The sequence below is a fragment of the Centrocercus urophasianus genome, unplaced genomic scaffold, assembly GCF_019232065.1.
Source record: "Centrocercus urophasianus isolate 14NV4802_14NV808 unplaced genomic scaffold, USGS_Curo_1.0 seq_521, whole genome shotgun sequence".
In the NCBI taxonomy this organism is placed as follows: Eukaryota; Metazoa; Chordata; class Aves; order Galliformes; family Phasianidae; genus Centrocercus; species Centrocercus urophasianus.
The window spans coordinates 40,942-66,799 of NW_024885113.1; the positions used below are offsets into that span (position 1 = coordinate 40,942).

Consider the following 25,858-nt stretch of genomic DNA (forward strand, 5'->3'; position numbering starts at 1 on the left):
GCTTTCTTTTCCTTTCAATGCCTTCTGAACCTTCTGAAAATCTGTAGTAATTGGAATTCTTGTTGTGTCGCGTTCATATTTGCTGATAAGGAGGAAGAAAACTACAGAGAGGAATCGGATCCTCGAACGAGGGCATCAGAACCCCAGTCTCCTCCCCAAGTATCCCGCCACAAGTCTCACTATCGCAATCGAGAGCACTTTGCTACCATACGCACAGCATCGCTGGTACGTCACGCTCTGCGCCTGGGTGAGGTTGTGCAGGAAGGGATGCCTTCAAAGGGGGCTCTGTGAAGCTCTCAGCAGTTCCCAGGATTTCAGCAGGACTTGAGCTGCGTTCGTTGGCTGTGGTGTTATCACTGAAAGGGTAGAATGCGGGTTGGTGAAAGCTGAAATGCAGCACCAGGGCAGATGTGATTTGTGTGCAGTGGGTGTTTACAGAGCTGGTAGGCTTAGCAGAATGCAGGAAGCAGTTTATAATAGCAAACTGGCTTTAGTTTCTTATGTATATTGTGTCCATTTGTGTGTGTTTCCATATACATATGCACACACTCATAGTGGGCTAAGGAGACATTATCTAATACTAGAGCCCATATGAGCTTATCTTCTGCTGCAAAATTCAGGTTTCAGTCTGCTCTGCTGCCACTGGGACCTCTGGTCTTCTTTACAAAAAGAAAAACAAAAACCACAACCACATCACTGAATAGTTTTCTTTTGTGGTCAGAAGAGTGCTGAAAATCAGATGAAGAAGCGTTAAGTTCCTTTCCCCAATGTGGTTATCTTTCTAGGTGACAAGGCAAATGCAGGAGCATGAACAAGACTCTGAGCTCCGAGAGCAAATGTCTGGCTATAAACGTATGAGAAGGCAACACCAGAAGCAGCTGATGGCATTAGAGAATAAACTGAAGGCAGAGATGGACGAGCATCGCCTCAGGTTGGACAAAGATCTTGAAACTCAGCGTAACAATTTTGCTGCAGAAATGGAAAAGCTAATTAAAAAGCACCAAGCAGCCATGGAAAAAGAGGTAGGAGATAACAGTTTAGCAGACCAGTCTTTATTTGTTAATTACTTTGAATTGTCCACTTCACCTCACTGATGAACAGATGACATTGTAGTCTCTTACATGTCTGTTTCCAGGAGCCAAGCAAATTGCTAATTAGAGAAAGGCTAATACATCACTTCCTTACACTAAGGGGTTTATGTAACTAGAGGAAAGGTATGTCCTTCATCACAGTGTGTTGTACTAAATGCTAGTATACTGACCCCAGGAAGAAGGCTGTGAGGGTTCTCCTTTCTTTTGCCTTGGACAGTTACTGACTGCTATAGAGTGTTATGGAGGCAGATGAGCCTGCAGAGAAATGTGCCAGCTATGCTGAAAGGCTCACTGTCTGGTTGCTTATGGATATGGGGATTTTTATGCTTTTAAATAATTGACAATGAAGTGGAGGCGCCTATGGAGATTATTATTGATTTATTTGTTCATCTTAGATCTCTTGGTGGAGGGCTGAGGATTTGGTTGGTCATAAGGTGTTGATTGTGTTAGGTAAGAATAGCTCAACAGGATTGAGAGAGTGAAGCACTGAAAAAGGACTCCTGCTGATGCTTTAAGGGGGGTGGAATGAGAAGAGTTGAGGGCAGGCTCCTGAGATTCATGCTTTTTTCAGAGTCGTGGTGAGTATTGTGGTCTCTGTATCGTGAGTTCCAGGTCTCGGGGTTAAAATGGAACATGAGCTATAATTGATCAGGCCTCGGAAACTGATCTGCTTCTGGATTTGCTGTAGGCTAAAGTGATGGCCAATGAAGAAAAGAAGTTTCAGCAGCATATTCAGGCTCAACAGAAAAAAGAACTGAACAGTTTCCTGGAGTCTCAGAAGAGAGAATACAAACTCCGTAAGGAGCAGCTGAAAGAGGTAACTCATCTACAGTGAGAAATGTGAACCAACAGTGAGGTGTACAATGCACTGCAAGAGTGGTGAATGTTCAGAAATGACAGAAGAAACAGCAGAGCAGTAAGGATGGCCTGTAGATTAATTAGTAATTTTAATGGAGAAAGCAGGCTAATAGTTCAGTAATCACTGTATGGTAGTGGAAACCATGGCCTTTGTGAAATGCAGAGAAATGGTGGAATCAAACTTTGTGGTTCTTTTTATGGAGTGGATGAAAGTGTAGGCACTGGAAGTAATGTTTTTGATAGAACCATTTAGCACTCAACCATCAGCTGTGTGACGCAGCTTTGGAACTTTTCCCAAAGGGGAATATTCCCAAACATAGACATTTTCCTGGGAGAAAATGTCCAAAGAACCACAGAGCCAAGGAAAATCATAGAATCACAAGGTTGGAAACGACCTATAAGATCATCTAGTCCAACTGTCTCCTCATCACCATTGCCACCACTAGCACTAAACTAAGATCTGACAGAAGATGTAATAGCTTGAGCTTATAGGAGTGTCTTACACAGATAGATAGGCAGTAGGTCACAATTCAGCAAAGCCTGCTGGTATACAGGAATTATGTCTCTTAGCTGAAGTGTACTGCAGCAAACCTGGTCACTGCCTGAGCATCTCTAGAGTGCAGTTCGAGCAGGAAGATTCGTTTATGAAACGTGCCTTAAGCAATATACTGACTTCAGAATGTCAATGTAAAAAAAAAAAAGCCATGAATTGTCACCAGGTATTCCCTTAGATATGTGATATGATGCATTTTACAGAAGCTCAAATTGTTCCTAACACAAGAAAACCGTGTGGAATGGTTTTGTCTGAAGCGTAGTCTGTTAGGCACCCAGTCGTTCAAGGCCAGGGAGCTCGATGCAACTATTCCACCACTAATTAGCTGACTCTTATCAGGAGCTGAACGAAAACCAGAGCACTCCAAAGAAGGAGAAGCAGGAGTGGCTCTCCAAGCAGAAGGAGAACATCCAGCATTTCCAGGCAGAGGAAGAGGCCAACTTGCTGAGGCGTCAGCGGCAGTACCTGGAGCTGGAGTGTCGCCGCTTCAAGAGGAGGATGCTGCTGGGCCGCCACAACCTGGAGCAGGACCTGGTTCGAGAGGTGAGAGAGCAGGCAGAGGTGGGACCTGGAGCCATCTGTGTGTAGAGTATCACAGAGTTCCTGCTATCCAACTTCAGTCTCACTAGGAGTTCGTTACCAAATAGGAATTTTTTTTAGTAAAATAAGGGCTGGGGTGTTTTTGCAATAATTTGGAGTAAAACGTTCAAACGAGTGTCTTATTGCATGAGAACTGTCAGATCCGAAAGGTCAACAGATGCAATAATCACTTCTTTCCAAAAAATGCTTACTGTGAATCCACCTAGAAAAGTGGAATGAGGAAGGAAAATGACTGGTGGCAGGGAGGCCTCCACCTGAAAAGTGGTAGGGGCTCTGTGCTCAGGTGGCTCAGAAAGGGACGGATGCCCTCTTGAGCAAAATAATGTCGCGTTACAAATATGAATCCAAGAAAATAAGAGTCTGGTAACCCCCTGTGTCACCCTTTAGGAGTTAAACAAAAGGCAGACCCAGAAGGACCTGGAGCACGCCATGCTGCTGCGTCAGCACGAGTCCATGCAGGAGTTGGAGTTCCGCCATCTCAGCACCATCCAGAAGATGCGCTGTGAGCTGATCCGCCTCCAGCACCAGACCGAGCTGACCAACCAGCTGGAGTACAACAAGCGCCGGGAGCGGGAGCTGAGGCGTAAGCACGTCATGGAGGTGCGGCAGCAGCCCAAGAGCCTGAAGGTACTGCGTGGTGTGGGAGCGAGCAGCACCAAGGGGCTGCTGCTGCTGCTGCTGGTGGCACATTGCAGCCCCGGTCTCGTTTGCTGTGTGTGCAGGTCCAAGGGATTGTGAGGCTCGTTAGTTTGAAGAGGTTCTGTGTGAATGCCTTTACACTGCGGCTGGGATGGTAGGTGTGAAGGATACCAGCCAGCTGCAGTGTCCTCAGGGAGCTCCTTGTGCTGACCTTTGTCATGATGTGCTCTCGTAGGTTTCTTGCCCAGCTCTTCAAGCTGAAGTGGTTGGCCAGAATTTCAGGGCCGCTGTAATTGAGGTTCTTACTATTATTGTTGTAAGCTTCGCCCAGAGAAGCACAGTGGTTTATTCTGAAGTGTCTAAGAATGGAGTAGAAAGTTTTCACACAGCTGCTGGTACGTTTCCTTTGAGGAGGAGGCAGGCTTCTCTCCGCCCAGTGCTTGGCTGTGCCAGTAACAAAATGAGTGTATGGCATACTGAGCATGGGAATTCTTTGTTGTTCTAGATCTTCCTGCTTCGTATTTCACATCTGACTTAACCTGCAGTTGGTGCAAGCTATCTTCTTGCAGAGAAAAAAAAACCAGCACTTGAGAACAGAAATTCATCAAGAAAACAATGTGATTTGCCAGTATTAGAATAATATTAAATGGTGAAAACCTGGCTTGTGAGTACAAGGGACCATCTGATCACTGTTGAGAATCTCCAAGGATATCGTGTATAAATAGCAGATGACTTCACAGCGAAGCTGTGCTGCACTCTGAGCTGAATAAAACCGAACCAGCTGCATTAGGTTGATCCTTCTGAGATTAGCATGAATGAGTTCTGCCTCCCCAAGGTGATGTGGTGCAAACACGAGTGGGCAGCACGTCTGTATTTGCTCCCAGCTGGCAGCAAGGCCAACAGAACCACAGCTCTCTCCAGGCTGCAGAGCTGCCCTCTGCAGAGCATCCAACCCTGTCCTTTCTCCAGCTGGGACAGGGCTGCGGCGTTTTGGCAGGAAGCATGGAAAGCTTGTGCTGTGCCATGCATGGCTGTTCTGCGATTAGCAGAGGATTTCAGGCTTGAGCTGTCAATCCAGCACCTCGTGTAGAGTTGCACAGAATTCGCCCTTCAGTAAAAACCGCTCTGTTATTATTTTGAGCGTTTTAATTGTGATGAAAACCCCCTCTTGCTGGTGTTTCACAACACCGGGTCCAAATGATCTTGTCAGAAGGCTGCCTGGAAATCTTACCCCTCCCTTCTGTTTCCTGTTGTTGAAGCCTTTGGGTTGGAAGGCTGTAAACAGCCTGGTGGTGTCCAAGTGAAACTTCATGGAATGTGAGCACAAAACAGTTTGCTGATGTTTGCTGTGGTCCTTGGTGGGGATGTGTAAGCACCTGTAGACACTTCCTTGAGAGGAAGGGAGAGAGCACCTTGAAGGCCTTTAGGAGGGGAATAACTTGCTGTGATTTTAGGAAGGGTAGAAGTGATATTTTCCTCTCCATTACATATGTTTTGTTTGAATGAAGCCTGCCTCTGTCCTGTTTTCTGCATCCATTTGACAAGATGGGCTTGTTGGTTTATACAACAAAACTGATGTCTGAATTGGGCCGGTTGTGTTTGGTTCCAACAGATCTTTCTGTGTAGCTGCAGGTGCTGTGCTTATCACCTGCTGAGCCCTGGGTGAGCTCCAGGAGCAGTCAGTGCAGGGGCTGGCAGGAGATGTACACATGTACCTGCAGTGCTGCTTCAGGTCCCAGAGCTCCTCCAGTTTATTCAGGGACAGAAATCTGCTCCTGTGCTCTGTTTCTGCTCCAAGCGCAGTGCTAGGATTTGACCACTGTGTGAGTGGGCTAGACTGTGTACTGACTGTGCTGATGTGGTTGGTTTGATTTGTTTGTTTTTGTGCTTTGTTTTGTTTGTCTTACCATGGGGAATGGGACTATCAGTCGGTTCACCACCACCATTCATCACTCCTGAATTTGTTTTGGTTTAGTTAGAAGTATCCCTGCCAGTCCTCCTGGAGGGAACTCCTTCCTTTTCAGGGCCTCAATGCATTTGGCAGGTTCTATCCCTTTCAGGCTGCTCTGGAGGCAGGTTGGGTAGGTGGAAGAAAGACAGAAAGAATGTATCCAAGGTCACACAGCTAAGTCAGGTTCAGATACTTTGTCCTAGATTGATGTCTCTCAGCCCCATGTGCAATAACAAAGTTATATCTCTGCACAGTACTGAGACGCAGCAAGCAGGAAAGGAAAGCTCAGCCTCTGTTGGGACTGGGGAATTGTGTTGTTCAATAGGCTAGCACAACATCAGTGCTGATGGTGGTGTATATCTTCAGGTGTTTAATCTTTCCCAGCCATTTTTGAGTATCTTTATGAAAACCAGATTCTTAATATCGAGAGTTAGAACACATCCAATCTGCATCAAACTCCCAGTGGAAAAAGCATGTCTCTTTCCCTGTCCCTTCCCATGCACCAGATCTGCTTCTCTGCATGACATTAAGTGCCATTCATGTATACGTGCCATATAAGCACAGTCACGTGTAAGTGTGGCTTTTGGTGCTAATTAATATTAGTCCTGTCCCTCAAGAATTTTTCTTGAAAAGCAACAGCCAGGACTGGATCCAGTCCAGTGACAAATGTGAGGCTCTTTGTGCGGAGACAGCTGTATTTAGGCTGGAGCTTTGTTATGAAAGTGTCTCTATTGTAATTGTTTTGCACAGTGGCAGTGTCAAAGCAGCTGCAGCAGTAGTCATTGCCTCTTGTATATTTTGCTTCCCTCCTTGCACTGTAGATGTTATTATACATTTGTGGATTCTTGAACTCATATCCTTAATGTAATCCTAAATATCCATTTGAATGGATATTTCTCCCATTTGAAACATGCTGTTTTTTTCTTTGTTTTGTGTCCCCTCCATCTTTCCAGTCAAAAGAACTACAGATAAAGAAGCAGTTTCAGGATACATGCAAGATCCAAACCAGACAGTACAAAGCACTGAGAAACCATCTGCTGGAGACCACGCCAAAGAGTGAACATAAAGCTGTCCTCAAACGGCTCAAGGAGGAGCAGACCCGGAAGCTGGCTATCCTGGCTGAGCAGTACGATCACAGCATTAATGAAATGCTCTCTACACAAGCTGTGAGTCGCCTCCGAGGGACCCAGGGTTCCTCAGCCAAATAGGGATGTTTGCATTTTAAGCAGTCTGTATCCTGACAGCAGGCTATCTGCTTCCTTGCTACACACGCCGTACCCAGCACAGCCATTCCTCTGTATTTAGAATCTGCATTCAAATACAGAGGAAAGAGGTATTATTCCCGTCAGGCAGGTTGAAGCTGAAGCTTTTGTCCAAGGGATGCAAAGTGATGCATCTGCGTGGCTGAAAGACTGCTTTTGCATGAAGTCTGACAGCATGCACGTCCCTCTTAGAGCATCATTAAATAATATGCAACTTGCTATTTTAAGTCATTTAGGTTTTGATTTATCAGTGATACCAACCAAAGCATGTCCCACTGGTGGAAAATGCTCAGTGAGTCATGGAGGAGTTCAGAGGTTTGACTGTAAATCTCCAGTTATGCTAAAAGTGCTCTGAAAGTTCTGTTAGCCCTTCTTCAAGGAATGACCATGTGAGCAATGCTTTGAGTCCTTGGTACAACTGAACGTGCAGTTTTCTTTGCACTTCATGCATATCGTGTCCTGCTTATCACTCTGCACAGATTTGACACTGACACAGCAGGGTAGCTGGCCTAATTTATGTGAGGGAAGTTAAAAGTTCAGTGTTAAAAACGCTTTTAGATTTATGTCATTTTTTTTGCCCGATGTCCTGCATTGGCAGGAATGCAAACTCAAGTCTCCTGCACACAGGAAATTTGTTAATCCAGCTGAACAGAGCAAGAGGCCTTTTCTTTGCCTTTAGGAAAACAGGGGAGAGCTGTGAACCTTAGCACCTACAGCAGGCTGTTCTCTGCAGTACGGATCGTGGTTCCCGAGGCACCACTGCTCATCAGCGTCACTTGCATCAGCACTGTGGGCTCACTGTCACCAGTCTTTGTCACTATAGGTTCTCTGTTTGGTGAAACCAAGTACAATAGAGACCAATTGTATTGCCAAGAAAACAAAAGTCCCATCCCATTCTCTCCCTCTCCCTGCAGTCCTCCCCCAGAGTGTCATGAGTGGTTACCCCATAGTGAAACGTCTCTATTGTCTGCCTTTCCCAGCTGCGTTTGGATGAAGCACAGGAAGCAGAGTGCCAGGTTTTGAAGATGCAGCTGCAGCAAGAATTGGAGCTGCTGAATGCATATCAGAGTAAAATCAAGATGCAGGCAGAAGCCCAGCATGACCGGGAGCTGCGTGATCTTGAACAGAGGGTATCCCTCCGTCGGGCCCTCCTTGAGCAGAAGGTAAAATGGGCATGTGAGCATCCTTAGCACACTCTGTCTTTCAGCACTGTACCTATCAAAATGCGGAGAAATTGCTTTTGCCTTGCTGTGTAGATAAATGCACAGGTCATTTGGATATTTGCCTCTCTGGGTTAATGGCTCAGTGACTTTCTGCCAGCTCAGCCGTCCTCTGTGAGCAGATTCTGGCTTTCTGGCTGGGGCAGAGCTGCTCGAAGCATGCCAGAGACAGAGGGAGCTGTGCCTCCCTGGGCAGAAGGGAAAGCAAATGATTCTGTCTCTGAGCTGCAAGTCAACATCCTCAGCTCACAGGGGACAGACATAATGACCTAAAGGGAAGGTGTTGCTTTTTTTTGAAGTTTGCGTGGTATTAGCAGTAGGTATCTGGGGGAATGAAAAATTGATGGACTTGTGATTTTAGACTCTATGTTTTCTGGTTGATTTTTTTTTTACTGCAGCTCTGCTCTTTGTCAGTGTGGAGACGAAGCTGCAGTTTCCCCATGAAATGCCACATGTTGTAGAAAGGCTGCTGTCAGCAGCGCTGCCCTTAGCAAATGGCTGTAGCTAAGACTCACAAGCATGGGCAGCCTGCTGCTCCCTAGATTTCTTTTTGAGTTGGCTATTGCATGTGTTGAGATGCTTCTTGTTGAAGCATGCTTTTCTACGTGGTTCCAGATGCAGGGGTTTGTAGAAGTGCACGCACAAACCAGAGGAAGGGTAATGCAGCAGTCAGTGAAAGGAAATACGCAGTCAGCCTTCCTGCTGTGAGTTTTTCCCCTTTTGATTTGCTCTGAGGGTGCCAGCCATCACCATTCACACAGCAGTTCTTAGCTTCGATGCTGATTGGTGATTATTAAATTATGGCAATTACTCTGTGGCCTCGAGGTTCTTTGCACTTAAATCCTCCCAGAGGCCAACAGATGGTAGGAGGCCCTGTTGGAATAAAGCTGCTCCACCTCATGGTCAGCAGAGGAACATCTCCAAGAAGGCAGCACTGTGCTTTGGTCTCCTGCAAGTAGCTGAATCTCTGAAGAAACTGAATTTGTGCAGATGGGGTTCCTTTGTGGCACCCACATGTGGGATAATCGTTTTTATATCCCATCTCTAGTTCTGCTCCTGTCCCAGCCCTGCTTCAAAGTGTGTACTGGGCTGGGTGTGCATTGCCCTCTGGTGGTATGAACTGAAGGGAACTCCAGGGGAGGAAGTGTGCCACAGCAAGCTGAGCTCCTCGTGTGCAGGATGGGCACTGCATGTGGTTTTGTACTGCAAGCTGAGCCCAAGAAACTGCATCAGTCAGTGACAGTGTTCTGTAAGCCTCTCAGTGCAGATGAGGATCAAAGCCTGTGCATAGTGACTGGCATCACTAATAGCGATAGGAAGCTTAGCAGTGCTACAGCGTAGAGGAGAAAAGGAAGCAATAGCAACAAGGTCTAGCATATTTTTTTTCTTTTTTGTGCCCTGTGTACCTTAGAATAGTGAAAAACTGCATGGTCCTTCAGCTTCCATAGGTGGGAAGCCTTTATTTAGCCATATGTGCAGTGCTTATGTGTTGGTGCTGATGCAATCAGTGGTGAGACAGTTGCTGGAATTACAGCTCAATTGCAGCAGCTCAAGGGAGGACACCTGGGTACAAATGTGGATGCATCTTCCTTTTGAAGGGATAGCCTTTACAGGAAGGGTATTCTGACTTTGTAAGAGGTTGGAGCTTCTAGTGCTCTGGTGCAGGTTGCTCAGCAGTGTCACCTGGTATTTGTGTGCCTGTGCTAACTGAAGCTGTCTGGCAACCAGAGCAAGGGCACGTATGTGCACAGGATGAATGTCTGACTTTATGTGCACAAACATACACAGCCTGTGGCAAAGTCAGTCCCCAGTGTTCAACAATAAACCATATTTCCAGAAGTGATCTTGTGCATCTGTGCTGAGAAGGATTCTGCTTCCTTCTCAGCACAGCACTCTTTATTTTTGATGGTGCCCATCACCATAGTAACTCAGTGGAGCATGTACATCTGACTTGAGCTCAGGAGGGAGTAACCAGCCCCTTCCATGCACAATTTTTAAGTGCCAGTGACTGAGGCTCTGTGCAAGTTACACCCTGGTGCTGTGTTGTTTGTATTGCAATGGTACTGAGCTTGTCCCAGGAGGGTCTTTAAAGGACTTTAGATTCACTCATTTCCTTCACATGTGCCTCCAACACCTCATCTTCAGCGTCCTGTGTCCTGAGGTCGTTTCTAAGTGATGTCATTTTCACACAGGGTGTCAGACATGCCTGTCTGTGCAGCTCGGTTGCACAAAGTCCCATTTGTTTCGCTGGCACAAAGGCTGAGAGCTGTGTGCAGCCAGACATGCTGGAGAGCTGCAGTTGTGAAAGAGAAGGGGATTCCACTTAGATAAATTGCAGCGTTTTAAAGAGCTAACATTAGAGAAGGCAGCTTCTTCCTCTTCTGCCATTTCCAGGCCTGCTGAGTGCTGCATGGCTTTCAGCAAGAGTTAGCCAGGCTGCTCTGCAGAGACCCAGTGCCATTCACCTAGCGGCAAGAAACAGGCGAGTGGGTAAGGCTGCTTCTGAGAGCCTGAAATGGCTCAGGAGATGACTCACACGGGAGCAGATTGTTTCCTAAACTCCAGATGAAATCACTTTGCATATTCCCTGACTAAGGCAAGAGGTGCTTACCAGTACAACGCTCTGCCCAGTGCCTTCAGCACAGACCGAGACGTCGCCTCTCAGCTGCGTCACCGCTGACAGCAGATGCTACGGAGCTGTGCTGAAAGTCTTGGCTACTGCTTTTTACCCTTCTGGACTTCTTCACTGAGGCCAAATGTTGCTTTTTCAGTGCCAGCAAGAAGATAACTAAGCCATTCTTTGCTTTTCCACCTGACTGCAAAGATTTCAATGGGAAAGGCTTCTGGCCCTGTGTGAGGGGTGTTGGGGGCCATGGCTCCATGTTACCAGCACTCAGAGAGCTGATCCCAGTGCCCCTACCAAAGTACTGCTGGAAACTGATTTGGAACAGCGTTGCAGGGACAAAATTGGAGTTGCCAGTGTGCATATCATCTAGCTGATCATCTGCCACACGCCGCAAACATCGCTGCCTGCTTTCTTCAGCCATGCACACTGGAGAAGGTAGCAGGGTAACACGACCAATTTAGGGAATGGATAGATAACAGGTGGTAAATGAGAGCTAGGAAAATCTGACCAGTGAACATTTGAGAGGAAACTGAATGTGGGCTAATATGTTGGCTCCTGGAGAAAAGAGCAAATGTCATCAGCAGATTCAGCTACAAGCAGTGCAGGTCACGTTAAGCAGTGCTGGCAGGTGTTTGTAGATACTGTGCTTGGCTGCGTCTAAAGGTGTTTTCCCAGTAGGTTTCTGTGGAAGCTGTACTCTTGTAAGATTTGCCTATGTCAAGTTGTCAGTATCACTGCAAACTTGGGATTCACATCGCTGAAAAGCTCTGTATTCATGAGGGAACAGGAAGGGAGGCACTCCAGCTAGTGCTCACTGTGCTTTGCCATGCACAGCTCCACGGGGGTCATCCTTTTGCATTAGGAACGGTCTGTTGGTGGACGTGTGAGCTGGATCCTGTCTCCTGCAGGAATACGAGGAGAAGATTTGCCGTTAGCTTGGTGTTCAGGGTCCTTCAGAAACTTGAGGCCGTGTGCCCATGAAGGAGCCCTGTTGCTACAGACTCTCTTCTTTTTTTCTTCCCAGATTGAGGAGGAGATGCTGGCGTTGCAGAACGAGCGTACCGAACGGATACGAAGCCTGCTGGAGCGTCAAGCTCGCGAGATCGAAGCCTTTGACTCAGAAAGCATGAGGCTAGGTTTTAGTAATATGGTTCTTTCTAATCTCTCCCCCGAGGCGTTCAGCCACAGCTACCCGGGAGCTTCTGGCTGGTCCCACAATCCTACTGGGGGTGCAGGACCTCACTGGGGTCATCCCATGGGTGGCCCACCGCAAGCTTGGGGCCATCCAATGCAAGGTGGACCCCAGCCATGGGGTCACCCCTCGGGGCCCATGCAGGGGGTACCTCGAGGTAGCGCGATAGGGGTCCGCAACAGCCCCCAGGCTCTGAGGCGGACAGCTTCTGGGGGACGGACGGAACAGGGCATGAGCAGGAGCACAAGTGTTACTTCACAAATATCCAATGGTTCACACATGTCTTATACATAACTTAAACAATAACTGAGGGTGGCAATTCCACTGGAGCTGTCTGCCAACAGAAACTGCCTACAGACACCAGCCCAGCAGCCTCCTCAGTGCGGTGCTGACGTGTGGAAGCTGGGTGCACATGGAATATTGTATTCATTTTGTAAAGCATTACGTTTTGTGTTTACTAACTGGGATGTCATAGTATTTGGCTGCAGGGTTTGGGGGGGGGGGGGGGGGTTTTTTGTTGTTGGTTGTTTTTTTGGTTGTTTTTTTTTGTTTGTTAGTTTTTTTGTTTGTTGGTTTTGTTTTTGTTTTACTTTTTGGAGGGGTCTCGGGAGGGCGTCTGAGAAATATATGCAATTAGTCAGAAGAGTTGGCTGGTGGTCATCACGCTGACAGGACAGAAGGGCCTCAGGCTGCCCACGTCACACCATCCGTAGGAAGTCTGAGGGAGAGCAGAGACCTCCTCCCATGTCCGTGAATTTCCAACTCCCACCCTGCAAAAACCAGGCAAGCTGCCTTTTAAACCAACATCCAGGGGAGGAACAGCTGGATCTTCTGTTCCGTTTTTATTTGTCATTAAAGAGGAAACATTTCTAGGGTATTGCCTCTGCCAGGAGGCATTTTCAAAGACTTGTAGGTGAGGAAGAAGGGTCAGAAGAGAGGCCAGGAGACACCGGGGCTCAGCAGGGCCCTTCTACCCAAGTGCCGGCTCCGTGTTGTGTCAGAAGTGAAGTTCTCTCAGAAGGCACCGGTCAGCTTCCTGAGAACACTGTAGGTAAACCTGTTTGGAGGGAGCAGGCTAGAAATGTTAGAAGTTGTATTCCTGCTTTAGCACTCCCTGACTGTGCTGCTGGTAGCTCAGGCGAGGTTGGGCAGAGGAGTGTAAGTAATGCACTTGTACAGCTAATACTGTGACATCTCATCTTAGCTAAGCATCAGAATAATGCTTGGAGCCCAGCGTAGTCCTTTTTGCTCCATTCAGAAATGTTAGATTTTCAGCCAATCAGTCTCAAATGCCAGAGGTGTTTTGAAGGATGCCATAGTCACAGAATGCCATTGATCGGGTTTTTCATTGTTACACTACATCCACCAATTTATTACCTTTTTGGCTTGTTGCAATTTCCTGTTTACATGTAGAGTGTAGCCAACTGTTGAAATGTTTAGTTGCCACAGTGTACCAGGAGGAGCTGAGCCAATGACTCTTCCCAGCTGATGACTAACCCACATCACCACTGTAGATCTTGCTGCATGTGAGGCTCCTTTTTATTATTTTTGTTGCTGCAATACTTTACAACTCTTACAGACCCTTGAGATGCTGTGATCGTTTGGCAGCATATCACGCCGTGCAAGAAGGCACTACTTCCAGAGGCTCGTTGGAGCTGCTGTACTACTGAAAGGAAGCAAAGGAGGTCGTGGAAATCAATCCAGTGATAAAAGGTCAGGGAGTCTAATGAAGCGAGGGACTTTGTGGCATAGTGTCATCCCTTGGTGCTGGGAACTGGAGATGCTGCCGTGCTCTTGTGTCAGTGCCCGAGCAGGCTGGGGCAGCCAGCACTGTGGGGTTAGGAGGAGTGCAGGTTCGGCTCGAGGCAAAGCTTTCTGTCTTGGGGACTGACTAGCCAGGGTTCTTTGTAAATGTTTTTCCTTGCACACTAATCATCTTGAAGAAAACACTAGCTGCTAACTCTAGGATTTGCCTTTAATATGTTTATAGGGCTCAAAAGCAAGGTTTTCCGAATGTGTTTGTCCACGTGACATATTTATGTAGTAAATACTCCAGTGTTTCGCTGCTGTTCAGTACTCTCAACAGGGCGGCGTTCTTTCGGTAGCTAAATTAACGTCCACTCCCAACCCTCAACACTCCGCCTGCGTCCAGTGAATCCCACTGGGGCTTTGAGCGTCTTGGCGTAGCACTGAGATGGAATGCCCAAACCACCAACAGATGTTTGGGCAGCCCCTTAGCGAGGAGCCCTGTAGTCCATGCAGTTCACAGGAGCGGTCCTGAGGAAGGGGCCGTTGCCCCCTGCGGACGGTGGTGACTCTGAATTGTGCTGTCCCTTCCTCTGCTCTGTTCTCACATGCAGTCGGATGTTTTGGGGTCACTCTTTTGCGTTGCAAATATTGATTAGAAAGAAACGCAGCGGAACAGGTTTTGGTTTAGAAAGAAGGGACAAGAGGGGAAAAAAAACCCAAACAACAAACCAGAAAGAATGGAAAGGCCAACCCCCCCCCCCAGACTATATTGGCGTTTACTGTGTGAGTGTGGAGCGTGTGTCCAGAGCACGGTGCTGACACGAGGCGTGAAGCTCCGCTCCTCCAGCAGCAGTGGGACAGGCTGTGCCCGCGGGTTCCTTCTTTTGCTTCTGTTATGGTTTGAATTTGGTCGAGTCTCTGGCTTAAATTGAGCTACTTCCACAGGATTCTCTCAATTCCCATCTCTTTGTGTAACGTCGAGCATGACTGAATGCTGAATCCAAATGATGGCTATCCCGTATTGGCTTTTTTTGTATTCAAAAAGAATTGTGTAGTAACCATTTTTACATGTATATCATGTGCAGACCTGGACTATTCCAACAAGTTAATATTTTAATTAAAATAGTTTGCAAAAACTGATTCAGATCAACTGGTCTAAATGTGTGTGTCCCTGCGTGTGCCTGGGGGAAGGAGGCTGCCCTAAAAAGCTGAGCCGAAGGGAAAGCAGTGCTGTGCAGCGTGGCCAGAGGGACTCAGGTTGTGCACTGGAGGTGTGTGAGATGCGTGAACGGCTCAGAAATCCGCTAAAGAGACGCAAACAATTTCTGAATCAGTTTGCAAACTCTGTTTTTAAACTTAAGATCGGTGATTCCGGACGGCGCTTGTTGCAGCCGTGCCCTGACCTTGGCTTGTGGAATACCAAACGTGGTAGGAACTGCTCCAGTACCTCAGTAAAAGTGTTCTGTCACATCTTTTACTCTTGTGTTTAACACTGGGGAAACTCTGCTCTGTGGACTGCTTGGCAGATGTTCTTGCAGTATTCTCCGAGCAGCAGCTTGGCACCCGAAATCTGTTGCTTGGTGGTTGTTTTCTTTTCCCCTGTGCAAATTTCTTATTGTAGTTTAGCTCAGAAATGGGAAACAAAACCGAAACGCAAGCAGAGGAGCCAGCGATTTCACCTCTTCATCCAATCTGAAATTGTTTGGTTTTCTTTAATTAAAATCAGTGCGAGGCTCCCAGGGAGGCAGCAGCCACCTCTCCCATCCGTATCGTGTGCTCCGTGCTTCTTCCTGGGGTGCAGAGCTGAAGTGGCCCGGCTCCATTTTGCCTGCACCCCATCCTCCCAGCCCGTGGGCTTCAGAGGGGTTGAAGAGATCTGTGTGGTTTGATAGCAGGCCTCCCACAGACACTCCCTGCAGCCATCCCTTGTCTGGCTCGGGGACAGGCTGGCACCGCTCTGCTCCCCATGCAGCCCTCGTGCTTTAGAAGAGCGTGCACTGCCCATGAGCTGCAGCCTGCACAGTGTGCACCACCGTAGGCCCTGGAATGATGCTGTTATGGTCCCCAGGGGAAGGGCTGGGTGCACTGCCAGCTGCCCTGCCCCGCTCACCCTCTTCGTGTGCCATTTCTTGAGAGGCAATAAATTGTATTGTACCACTGTCTACCATTACTCCTTTCAATACGCACATCTCTGGATATATATATATATGGTATCTCCCTTGTATATATTTCTGTACTCTGTGTGTGTGGGTGTGCAGGCACCCACGTCCCGCTGTGCAGTTCTGCCAGGGCACTTCAGTTCTGTGCTGTAGCACTGTGCTCGTGGGCCGTGCGGGGCTCTCCGAGGACGAGGGCACGATGCTGGGTACAGTGCCCTGCTCATCATTGCTTTCATTTTGCAGGGAGCAGGAGGGCAGGAGAGCTGCTAGCAGTGTGCTGGAAAGCTCCCGGAGGGTACGGGCAAGTCGGAAGGCTGCGGAGAAGAAAACGAGGTGATGTAGTGGTAGGGGAGCACAGAGCTGCTGAGGGGCAGTGAGCAGCGGGTGGCTGTGTGGGCTCAGCTGGGTCCCGTGGGCTCAGCTGGGTCCTGGCAGCATCACCGTGCCTCCAACCTTTGATGGTCCCGAGTTAAAGCTGCCACTGGCTCCTAGCACTGCGGTTTGTGGCTAGAGCAGGTCTGTGAAGGATGGCAAGAGAAGTGATGTTGGATGATTTAACACACATGTGCGTAGACGTGCGCATGCGTATCGATACAATTTTGGTGCATTCCTTATTCTGCTTAGGCACGTGTGCTTTGTTACTCAAGTCCCGTGAGCAGAGGATGGCCTTGTCCTCCCCTGGGTGCCATGCTGGACGGATGGCCGCCCTCAAGCTGTGAAGCCCTCTTGTGCTGACCTCCTCCTTGGTCCTCTGAGACCCCAACATCTTAGTGAGACGTCGGGCAGATGGGGTTAAAAATGGTTCATTTGTGCATCGGGTCGCTGCCGTTCAGCTGTGTCCCCCACAGCCCCGAGGCCTGGCCAGCTTAGCAGCATGCCAAACACGGGTGCTCATTGTGCTGCTGGAGGGTTCTGAGGCGATTTCCCTCTCTCCCCGTTGGAAGGTCTCTCGCAGGGCTTTAGGAGAGGTGTGGGTCGGGTTGTGCCATCCTTGCCCGTGGGCAGCGCGCGTGGGGCCGCCGTGGCCGCGCCGCTCTGCTGTGGTTGTGTCAGTTTGCACTTTTATGAGGCCGTTGTGCCGGGGTCTGGGAGAGATGTGCGCTGTGGGGAGCTGGCAGCAGCCAAAAGAAAAAGCCAGCGGAGCCAGCAGTTGTGGCAAATGTCACCTGCTGCAGCAAGGTGGCCCCGGTCCCGTCGCGCAGTGGGGAGGAAGGCCTTGTCAGCCGGAGAGGGACTTAGCAAAGCAGATTTGCGGCCAACAAGCACCTTAACCACTGAGCTGCGGGGCTCTGACCATTGCACTTCACCTGCAGGCTCCTCGGGGCTGGGGGCGGCCCTTGGCTATGGGAGCATGGGGCTGCAGCTCTGCGGTGCCCTCGGAGCGCTGTGTCCCAGCGCGGCCCCGTCCCTCCCTGCTTGCTTCCCCTGAGTGCGCGCACTGAGCCCGGCCCCGCTGCCCACCCCTGAGTACGGGTACCTCAGAACATGCACAGTTTGAATTTTCACTGACAATTAGTTGAATGATTGTGAGTGGAAAAAAAAAAAAAAAAAAAAAAAAAAAAAATGTTTTTGTAATTATCTGTAAATATGTAGGTAACAAATTGACCTAGTTTCTGTATTTTTTAAGTTTTTTTGTACTAAAATTTATAGAGAACAGTCTGTGCCAGCTAGCAGAAAGCTACTGTAATTGCCAGTCGTAGTGCAGCATGCATCTAATCCCTGAGATTGTCGAGGTGACGCTGTAAGGAATTGTGCTTCTGTATTGCTGGGGGGAGCGGGGCTCAGCCTGGGGTCCCCATGCCCCCCCTGTGCCATGTGCCACTGTGGGCAGCCCGACGGACGGCAGCGGTGCTGGGGCTGAGCTCGGCGGGTTCCGTTCCTTTGCTGCGGTTTAAATACCGTCTGATGACTTTTTGTTTTCAGCCTTTGTAGAAACGATCCGTTTTTCTTTCCCCTTTCTCAGTGCTTTTGTCTTAAGCCCCGGAGCTCATCTAAACCTACTGGAGGAAAAAAAAAAAAAAAAAAAAAAAAAAAAAAAAAGAAAAAAAAAAAAAAAAAGGACAAAAAAAAAAAAAAGAAAAAAGAAGAATTTCATTTGAGATCATTGCCTGCTTTTAGCGCCAGGATCACGCATTTCTATGGCAACTCTGAGCTCAGCAGAGTTGGGCGAGCAGCACGGCTGCCGATGAGCTGAAGGACGCGGCTCTGCTGCTCGGCGCGGCTCCGGGAGCCCCGCGTGTCCCACAGCCCCATCCTGGAGCACGGCGTGGGCGCCCATCCCGCCCCGCTGCCCCGCAGCAGAGGTGAGCCCGGAGCCCAGAGCTGCGCCGAGCATCCCAGGAAGCTGCAGGCAGAGGGCTTTGGGGTGCGGGTGAGGCTGTGCTCGAGGGCCGGGTCCCGGCCGCCCTTGGCCTGTGGGGATGGAGCTTCCGAGGGCCGGGCATCCGTGAAGGAGCAGCGTCCTCGTGTGCGGGTTTGGCGAGCGAACCGCCTGCGTCCTCCCTCCCGTTTCCCTCCTGACCCCTCGCAGCCCTTCTCCTTGCTTGCTTGGAACGGGAGCGTTGTTCCCTGCCTAGAAACAGCCGAAACGTGGGGGGGGGGAGGGAGGGAGGGGGACAGCCCTGATGTAAATAATTAACGTGACAAAGTGAAGTGTGTATAACAGAAAGGCGACGGCCCTTGGGGTGCCCGAGGAGGTCGCTGGGCCGAGCCGCGGGCATTGGCCGTGAGCAGCCCTTGGTTTTGTGTGCGAGCGGGTAGCGGTGTGTGCTAAGGGTAGGAGATGCTATGTGAGGTGTGTATAGTGTACATTTTTACAAATAGCTTGCTTGTATTGTGGAGATTTTAAAGACAAACTTGAGAATTCTAGCCTAACTATTAACACAAGTTTAACATCAGTTACCCCCACTGGGTTCAGAGCCTCTTGAATGTATATTCCTTTTTGTAACCTAAATGACCTATTCTTCTACCAGTCAGCCAGACATCCTATTTATATTTTTAATTTTATATATATTACTTTCCATTCGTTTCCATTATTTCCAGCATGTTCCTGGGTTTGGTTGGTTGTTTTTTTTTTTTTTCAGTTCGTTTGGGGTTTTGTTTTGTTTCTCTTTGCACAAGCAATGAACTTTTCACTCCAACCTGGTGTTTTCCAACCCGTTTTCCCCCCTTCCTCTTCTCCACCCCTGTTGTTTTTTCCTTCCACCATCCGTTTGGGTTTTTCTGGGCCGGGATGCAGCGGGGCGGGGAGGAGGGGAACGGCTCATTTTCCATTTGCAGCTTGCTGTGCAAATGCCAGGTCTTTTTTCGCCGGTCGACTTCAAACGCTTCACTTGCTGGTTGCTTTAAAAAAAGAAAACAACAACAACAACAGCAACAAGGTAAACCCTTATCAGTGCGAGGAGAGCGGGGTGGGAGCAGGGAAGCGCACACCTGTAGGGACACGGCTGGAGCTGCGGGGCCGTGGCCGCTTCCCCCACCCCCCTCCTCTCCCGGGACCCCACAGCAGCTCACAGCCCCACAGCCACCCGCGTGGGGTTCCCTCCTGGTCCAGCAGAGCCCGGCCTTGGTGGCTTTGTGCTGCAGGTAGACAACACGCATCTCTGCTGTTTTGCTATGAACACTGGTGTGAGGTTTCCAGGCCCTCGCCCACGGCGGTGGGCTGCCAAGGATCCAAATGGGAACCCGACTCCTGCCTGCCTCCGTGGCTGGGAGCAGCGGCTGGTATGAGTGAACCTCCAGGTGTGCGTTTTCCTTCTTGTAGGAAATGCCACGAGCACTAACTGGTAAGGCTTAATGTACAGTATATTGTCAGTATTCTGGTATTCTTCTGGTTCAACATACATTATAGCTCATATATAACCTGTATTAATTGTATAGATTGTGCATTTAAAGCTGTTACCGAGTTGTCAGAAAAATAAGAGAAGAGAAAAAGAAAAAAAATAAGGTCATATGTAATATTTTGTTTGTAAGTATCCTTTGTATCATAGCAAAGGAAATGTTAAAAAAAAAAAAATCAACTGTAATAAAGTAATTTTAGTACACGGAGTGTCTGCCTGCGTCCCTGGTGGGGCTGGAGGGTGGGGGTCCCACCGCCGTGCCTCTTTCTGGGGCTGGGGTCCCTCCCCTTGCACTGCTGCGGGGTCCCTGCAGCATCCTGCAACCAGCCCGGCTGCCATGGCGACGGGAGGCGGCCCAGCTTTGCTCCGTTGCCTTGACAGCAGCGCTCGCAACGGGGATTGGGAAACGGGGGCAGGACGGAGGTGCTCCTGTCCCCGTTGTATCCGCCCTCCGAAGCCCCCGCCCCGCATTACGGAGCGCTGCTTGCAGGGACCCCCTGCAATGTCACAGCAGGGGGAGCACGGGGCGATGTTTCCTAATGGAGGACACAGCCCGGCAGGGATTGCAGCAAGCCCAGCCCCCAGCCTGACATTCATTACCAGCACGTTCTGCTGCTCTCAGCACAGCCAGCCGTCCCCACGCAGCGCTCCAAGTGCAGAGCAGCGCGTCGCACCCTGAGCCTTCCTCTGCCCCATCACCATCCTCCTCCCCCAGGCTGCAAGGTCCACAGCCAGCAGGTCCGGCCCTTGGGGACACGGTGGGAGGGAGCCGGGGGCCGTGCAACGCTCACATCTTTATTGATACAAATGTACAAGGACACATCTTACACGAGGCAGCGCGGCGCGGGGCAGGACGCCCGGGAGGGGAGAAAATGGGGAAGGCCTCCAGGCATCCCCTGTCCAGTGTAATGCTGCGGGCGGCCCTGGGGGAGCGCGGCCGCGGGGAGGGGGGGGGAAAACGTGGCCACCCAGGAGGATGGCACACGCTATGTACAGGATAAGTTAGGAGCGGGCTGGGGCTGCTGTACGGGGGCACCTCCCCAGGGCCGAGCACCAGCTCTGCTGCGACAGCCGCCCGCACTCAGCCCAAACCGGAGGGAGGAGACGGAGAGCAGAGGCCGTGGGTCGGAGCTCACTGCTTCTTCTCGCGGGTGGTGATGGTGACCAGCTGCTTGGCCGCCTTGGCGATGTCGTAGGCGCACTGGATGACCTGCTGTGTCAGCAGCTGGTAGTCCACGGCTGCGCCCGGCTCCGGCGGCACGGTTTTGCGGCACTCGCTCTGCAGCCGGTAGGCGCTGGCGTTGAGCAGGCGCAGGGAGCTCCGCACCGTCTCCAGCGCCGGTTTCTGCACGGGGACAGCATTAAGGGCATGGACTCGGGGTGATGGGAGCCCGGTGGGGTCACTCCCCCATCCTTACCTTGGGGAAGAGCGACGCCATCTCCGTCACTGCCGAGTGGATCTTCTCTGAGCACGGCACGAAGCTGCGGGCAAACAGGGCTGAGCGATGTGGGGCACGACGCCGCCCAGCCCCACGCTCACACCGCAGCCCTACCTGTCGTGCTTGGACTCCTGCGCAGCCCGCAGCAGCTCCTGGATGTTTTTGGTGACCTGCTCGGTTTTCAGGATGACGTCCTCTGTGCTGGGCAGCCCGGGGTCCAGCTCCCCGTCCAGCGGGTCCAGCTCGTGTGGGAAGTCCTCGTCCTTGCTCAGCTCCACGAAGCGCTTCCCCTCCACACTGTGGGGATACACGGGTCAGGGCCAGCTCCAGGTCCCCCAGTGGTCCCCATCCCCATCACTCACCCCAGCAGGATCTCGCCTGTCTGTGTATTATCATAGTCGCTATCAGTGCCGCTGCCGTGCCGGTCCAGTTTGCTCTGTGGGGCAGAGATGCAGCATTACACCCTGCCCGGCCCCATATCCATACAGGGATAAGAGATAAGGTCCCTCCACCCGCTCTGACTCCCCCCGGTACATCACCATGTGCCGGGCACCGTCGGGAGGGCAGGAGAGCAGCGGGGAGGACGGGGGAAAGGGCATGGAGGAGACCGACGGACCTTTCCGCATCTGGAGGGGGAAGAAAGGGGGGAAAAGGGAGCTGAGTGGGGGGCACGGCAGGGCGCGGAGCCGAGCCCGGTGGCACGCAGGGGAGGACGAGCACAGGGGACACCACCACCCTGCATGCAGGGAAGTCCCGCGGCCGCCGGCCCCACTGTGGGTTCCCTGGCACTGCTGGGGTGGGGAACGTCCCAGGAGCTCAGGAGGCCGACAGCCCCCCCGTGCCATGCAGGAGCCGCCCCCGCTGCGGCCCCCTTACCCGGTACACGCTGGCCGGGATGTGCATGGAGTACAGAGCTTCGTCCTCCACCTCCTGCGACACACAAAAGGGTGAAGCCCCGCCACCCCCACCTCGGCATCACCTGCAGCTGCCCCGAGACCCCTCCCCAAAATAACCCATCCCAACGTAGCCCACCCCAAAGCCCACCCCATACTCACGCCGCCTCCAAAGGGCTGCAGCCGGGTCACCAGCTCCTCCACTGGCTGCCCAAAGGGTTTCAGCACCGAGCCCGGCTCGTACATGGAGAAGGCCTGGCGGTCACGGCGGTGCAGGGGGGCCGTGCCGGGGGGGGTGCCCGTGCTCAGGGCGCTCGCTGGGGGCTGGGGTGGGGTGCGGGGGCGCCGCCTGCTGCCGGATCTGCGTGTTCTCTGATTGCAGCTTGTGGATCTGCGGCAGGGGAGAGAGCAGTAAGCAGGGGTGGGAAGGGAATAGGAAACAAGGGAAAACGGGGTGCCTAGAAGGGAGTGGGGGCGGAGGGGGGGGGTCCGGCACACACACCTCACGCTGCAGCCGGCGCAGCTCATCGCTCAGGCTGTTGTTCACCTTCATTAGCTGCTGCACTTTGGCCTCGGAGGCGGCCAGGGCTTTCTTCACCTCCAGGTACTCCTGCAGTGTGATGGGGCCGTCGGACAGGTCAGAGGAGTCCATGCTCTGTGAAGGGAGAGGGGCTCAGTACCAGGAGCTGGGAGCTGCAGGGTGGATCTGGGTGTTGGGGAGGGGGCTGCAGCCCACCCGTGCACGGTTGTTGCGGGACGCGTTGCGCAGCAGCTCCTGGTCTGTGTCCTCGTCGGAGGCGACGCTGTCGTAGTCGTGCTGGTCGTCCAGGTCGCTCTGGCTCCTCAGTGAATAGTCGAGGGCCTCTGCAGGGCCAGGAGGCTCAGCTGGGGGTGTGGGGTGTTCCCACCCTCCCCTACTCTCACCCCAGCTGCCCCCATCCTCACCCGTGGGGCTGAGCGGGCTCTTGCCCTGCTGCCGGCGCTTGGCTTCCCCCAGAATATCGATGAGCAGAGTGGCAAACTCCCGGGCGTTGAACCTGGCCAACTTCTGCCGGCCCTGGGATGGCAGGGGAGATAAAAGCAATGAGGAGGGGGTCCGAGCGTGAGGAGGGGTCTGAGCAGAGCACTGGGCTCACCTGGTTGCGGGTAGCTGAATACTCAGGGTTGACAGGAAGGAAGGGGACGGCGCTGCGCTCGGTCACCAATGTGCTGTGGTTCTGCGTCGTCAGCCACACTGCGGGCAGGGGGAATGTCAGGGGGGCACCCACCCCTATGGGTTGGGGTCCTGGAGGTGCCATCCCCCGCCCAGCAGGCTGTGGGGCCGGCAGGACGCAGGCGCGGGCGTGGGGCCAGCGTGCAGGGCTGGGAGCAGAGCCCAGGAGAGCCGAAGGGAATGAGCTCCCCCAACGCCTCAGCCTGCCCTGGGGGGGGCCCTCTGCACAGTGCTGACCCCCAGACCCCTTCTGGGTGCCCCCAGCTGAATGAGGAGTAAAGCACGGCGCGCCCAATCCTACCCACCAGCCACGGAAAAGGGCTGCCCCCCTCCACCCAAACCCAAGGACGGGGTGTATCCACAAGGCTCATCCCCACCCCCAGCTGGGGTCCCGGCACCCACCTCCAGTGCCCGGCACCCCGATCCGGCACCGCAGCCCCTCGCTAAAGGAAACGGCCCTCGGCCCCGGCCCGAGGAATGAGGAAGGAGGGGCCTGCGGTGCGGATCGGATCGGGGGGAGTGCCGGGCTCTGCTCCTCCCCGCGCCGGGACGGCCGCCAGCACCCAGCCGGGAGGGGGGGGGGGGGACACCCAGCAGCCGCCCCCAGCCCCGCTCACCCGCATCGTTCTCGCGCCGATCCACCTCGTCGTACACGTCCATGGCCAGCTCCTCAAACAGGCGGTTGCTGAGCTGCGGCGGGATGGGGGAAGCATCAAGCCGGGAGCGGGGGGAGGAACGCAAAGCGCTGAGCCCCCCCACCCCATCGCCTCCCGGCCCCGTGCTCACCGCTTGCAGCTTCTTCTTGGCCGCCTTGGCCAGCTCGGACAGGTCCAGGCTGCGGGGTGCATGAGGTGGGGGGACACAAAGTTGGAGTTATTCGTATTCTGCCCCCACTGATGCTCCCCAGATGTGCCCTGCATGCCCCAGGCTCGGGGGCTTGGGCAGACACGGGTCCAGGACGCGGGGTGGCACAGGGTGAGCAAACCCCCCCCTCCCGGCTGCCCCCCAAAGGGCTGTGCTGAGCACCCAGAGCCCATCCCGGCGGCACGGGGCGATCCCTGGTGTGAGTGCCGAGCAGACAATACCTCTGTGCCATGCACTTGGGGCGCACCCTGCGCTCCGGAGGCAGCAGTGGAGGGAAGAACAGGATAAAGGAGGATGTTAAACCGTGCACGTAGCCCCCCCCAGTACACAGACACACACAGACACACAGACACTCCAGGTGATGTTCCAGCGGTGGTCACAGGCACAGGGTCTCCCCCTTTGGCCCAGCGGGGACACTGGGGGGGGGGAAAAGTGACGGCAGACGGCTGCGAGCACGGGGCACTCACCTGTCTGCCATCTGTGGGATGATGTAGTGCCCGTTCTTGTGGTCTGCACAGAGATAAAGGGTGGTGAGAGCGGCCCCCCTGAACCCTCCTAACCCCCCCATACGGTGCGACAGGCACAGCACTCACCCGGCTTCCTGCCGCACAGGTAGAAGGCCAGCCGGTCGGTCAGCTCATACTGGCACTCCACCAGCCGCTCCGCCAGCTCGTGCTGAGCCGCCTGCCTACGAGGCACAGCCGGGGTGACACCAACTGGGCTGGCCACGTCCCCCCCACCCCAACGCAACCCCCCCGCCACCCCAACGCGCTCACCTGGCGTAGTCGATGGGCGTCCTCCCATTGACGTCGGGCGCACCGGGGTCAGCGCCGTACACCACCAGCAGCTCTGCCTGCAGGATCTGCCCGGCCTTGGCGGCCACGTGCAGCGGCGTGGTGCCCTTCTCCTGCGGGCACAGGCAGCGTCAGCCTCGTGGTGACAACGCCGCGACCCCCCGGCTGTCTGCCCCCCTCCCCCAGAGCTCACCGGGTGGAAGAAGTTGGCCTGAGCACCCAGCGAGAGCAGGCGCAGGCACGTCTCCAGGTTGCCTGTCCGCACGCTGGAGTGCAATTGCTGCATGGAAAGAGGCAGCAGTCAGTGCCAGCTGTGCCACCGGCACCAAGGGGGGGTCCCTGTCATGCTGTGCCCCCACCTTGCTGAGGTCCTTGGCGGTGACGCCGTCATCGTCCCGGCACGGCAGCTTGTGCACGAAGGCCAGCATCTGGTACTTGGCGCGGATGAACTCCGACTTGGTGGGGCTGGCAGACACAGGGTGAGGGGGGGGCATCCAGCACAGCCCCCCCCCTTTTCCCCCCCGCAGCCCCAACCCCACAGCCCACGCTTACTGCACTTTGTCCTGCGGGTTCGCCTTCCTGCGCCCGCTCTGCACCTGCGCCGGGTCCAGCAGCGAGTGCTCCCAGATGGAGTTGGCCCCATTGCTGGCCAAGGTGTGCACCATCTGTGTGGGGGGGGGGGCACGGTGAGCGATGGGACAGCCCCTCATACCCCCACATCCTTCCCGGGTGCACCCACCTGCAGCAGCGTGGCGGGCCAGGGGCTGTGCCGCAGGTGCTTGACGATGGAGATGTGGCGGCCCAGGCTGCGGTGCACGCTGCAGCACTCGTCGCAGATGAGCACACCGCGGTTGATGGAGGCCCAGCCCGGGTCTGCAGGGGGCGTGGGGTGTTATGGGGGGAGTGGGGGGGGGGG

At 52.9% G+C, this 25,858-nt stretch overlaps 2 protein-coding genes across 2 annotated transcripts in view; one reads left to right on the top strand and one right to left on the bottom strand.

Annotated features, from left to right (window-relative positions):
* TAOK1 (TAO kinase 1) overlaps positions 1 to 14,891 on the top strand; it is a 55,832-nt gene extending 40,941 nt beyond the window's left edge. The window contains exons 13-20 of the mRNA XM_042835434.1: positions 91 to 225; positions 786 to 1,022; positions 1,780 to 1,908; positions 2,842 to 3,045; positions 3,490 to 3,729; positions 6,646 to 6,858; positions 7,935 to 8,117; positions 11,825 to 14,891. Coding sequence (XP_042691368.1) covers positions 91 to 225; positions 786 to 1,022; positions 1,780 to 1,908; positions 2,842 to 3,045; positions 3,490 to 3,729; positions 6,646 to 6,858; positions 7,935 to 8,117; positions 11,825 to 12,286 — 1,803 coding nt within the window. The 3' untranslated portion in view covers positions 12,287 to 14,891. The remainder of the gene's footprint in view (positions 1 to 90; positions 226 to 785; positions 1,023 to 1,779; positions 1,909 to 2,841; positions 3,046 to 3,489; positions 3,730 to 6,645; positions 6,859 to 7,934; positions 8,118 to 11,824) is intronic.
* Positions 14,892 to 20,515: 5,624 nt separating this feature from the next.
* GIT1 (GIT ArfGAP 1) lies at positions 20,516 to 25,815 on the bottom strand (the record flags this gene model as incomplete). The annotated part of the gene is given in 21 exon segments (XM_042835435.1): positions 20,516 to 21,084; positions 21,158 to 21,221; positions 21,293 to 21,475; positions 21,541 to 21,614; positions 21,718 to 21,804; positions 22,055 to 22,108; positions 22,234 to 22,368; positions 22,370 to 22,462; positions 22,574 to 22,726; positions 22,808 to 22,935; positions 23,017 to 23,128; positions 23,208 to 23,305; positions 23,902 to 23,974; positions 24,071 to 24,119; positions 24,616 to 24,658; positions 24,742 to 24,836; positions 24,925 to 25,055; positions 25,136 to 25,222; positions 25,302 to 25,407; positions 25,495 to 25,607; positions 25,682 to 25,815. Coding segments are annotated over 21 exon segments (2,225 nt in total), but the record flags the coding sequence as incomplete, so codon positions are not given.
* Between the last annotated feature and the right edge of the window lie 43 nt (positions 25,816 to 25,858).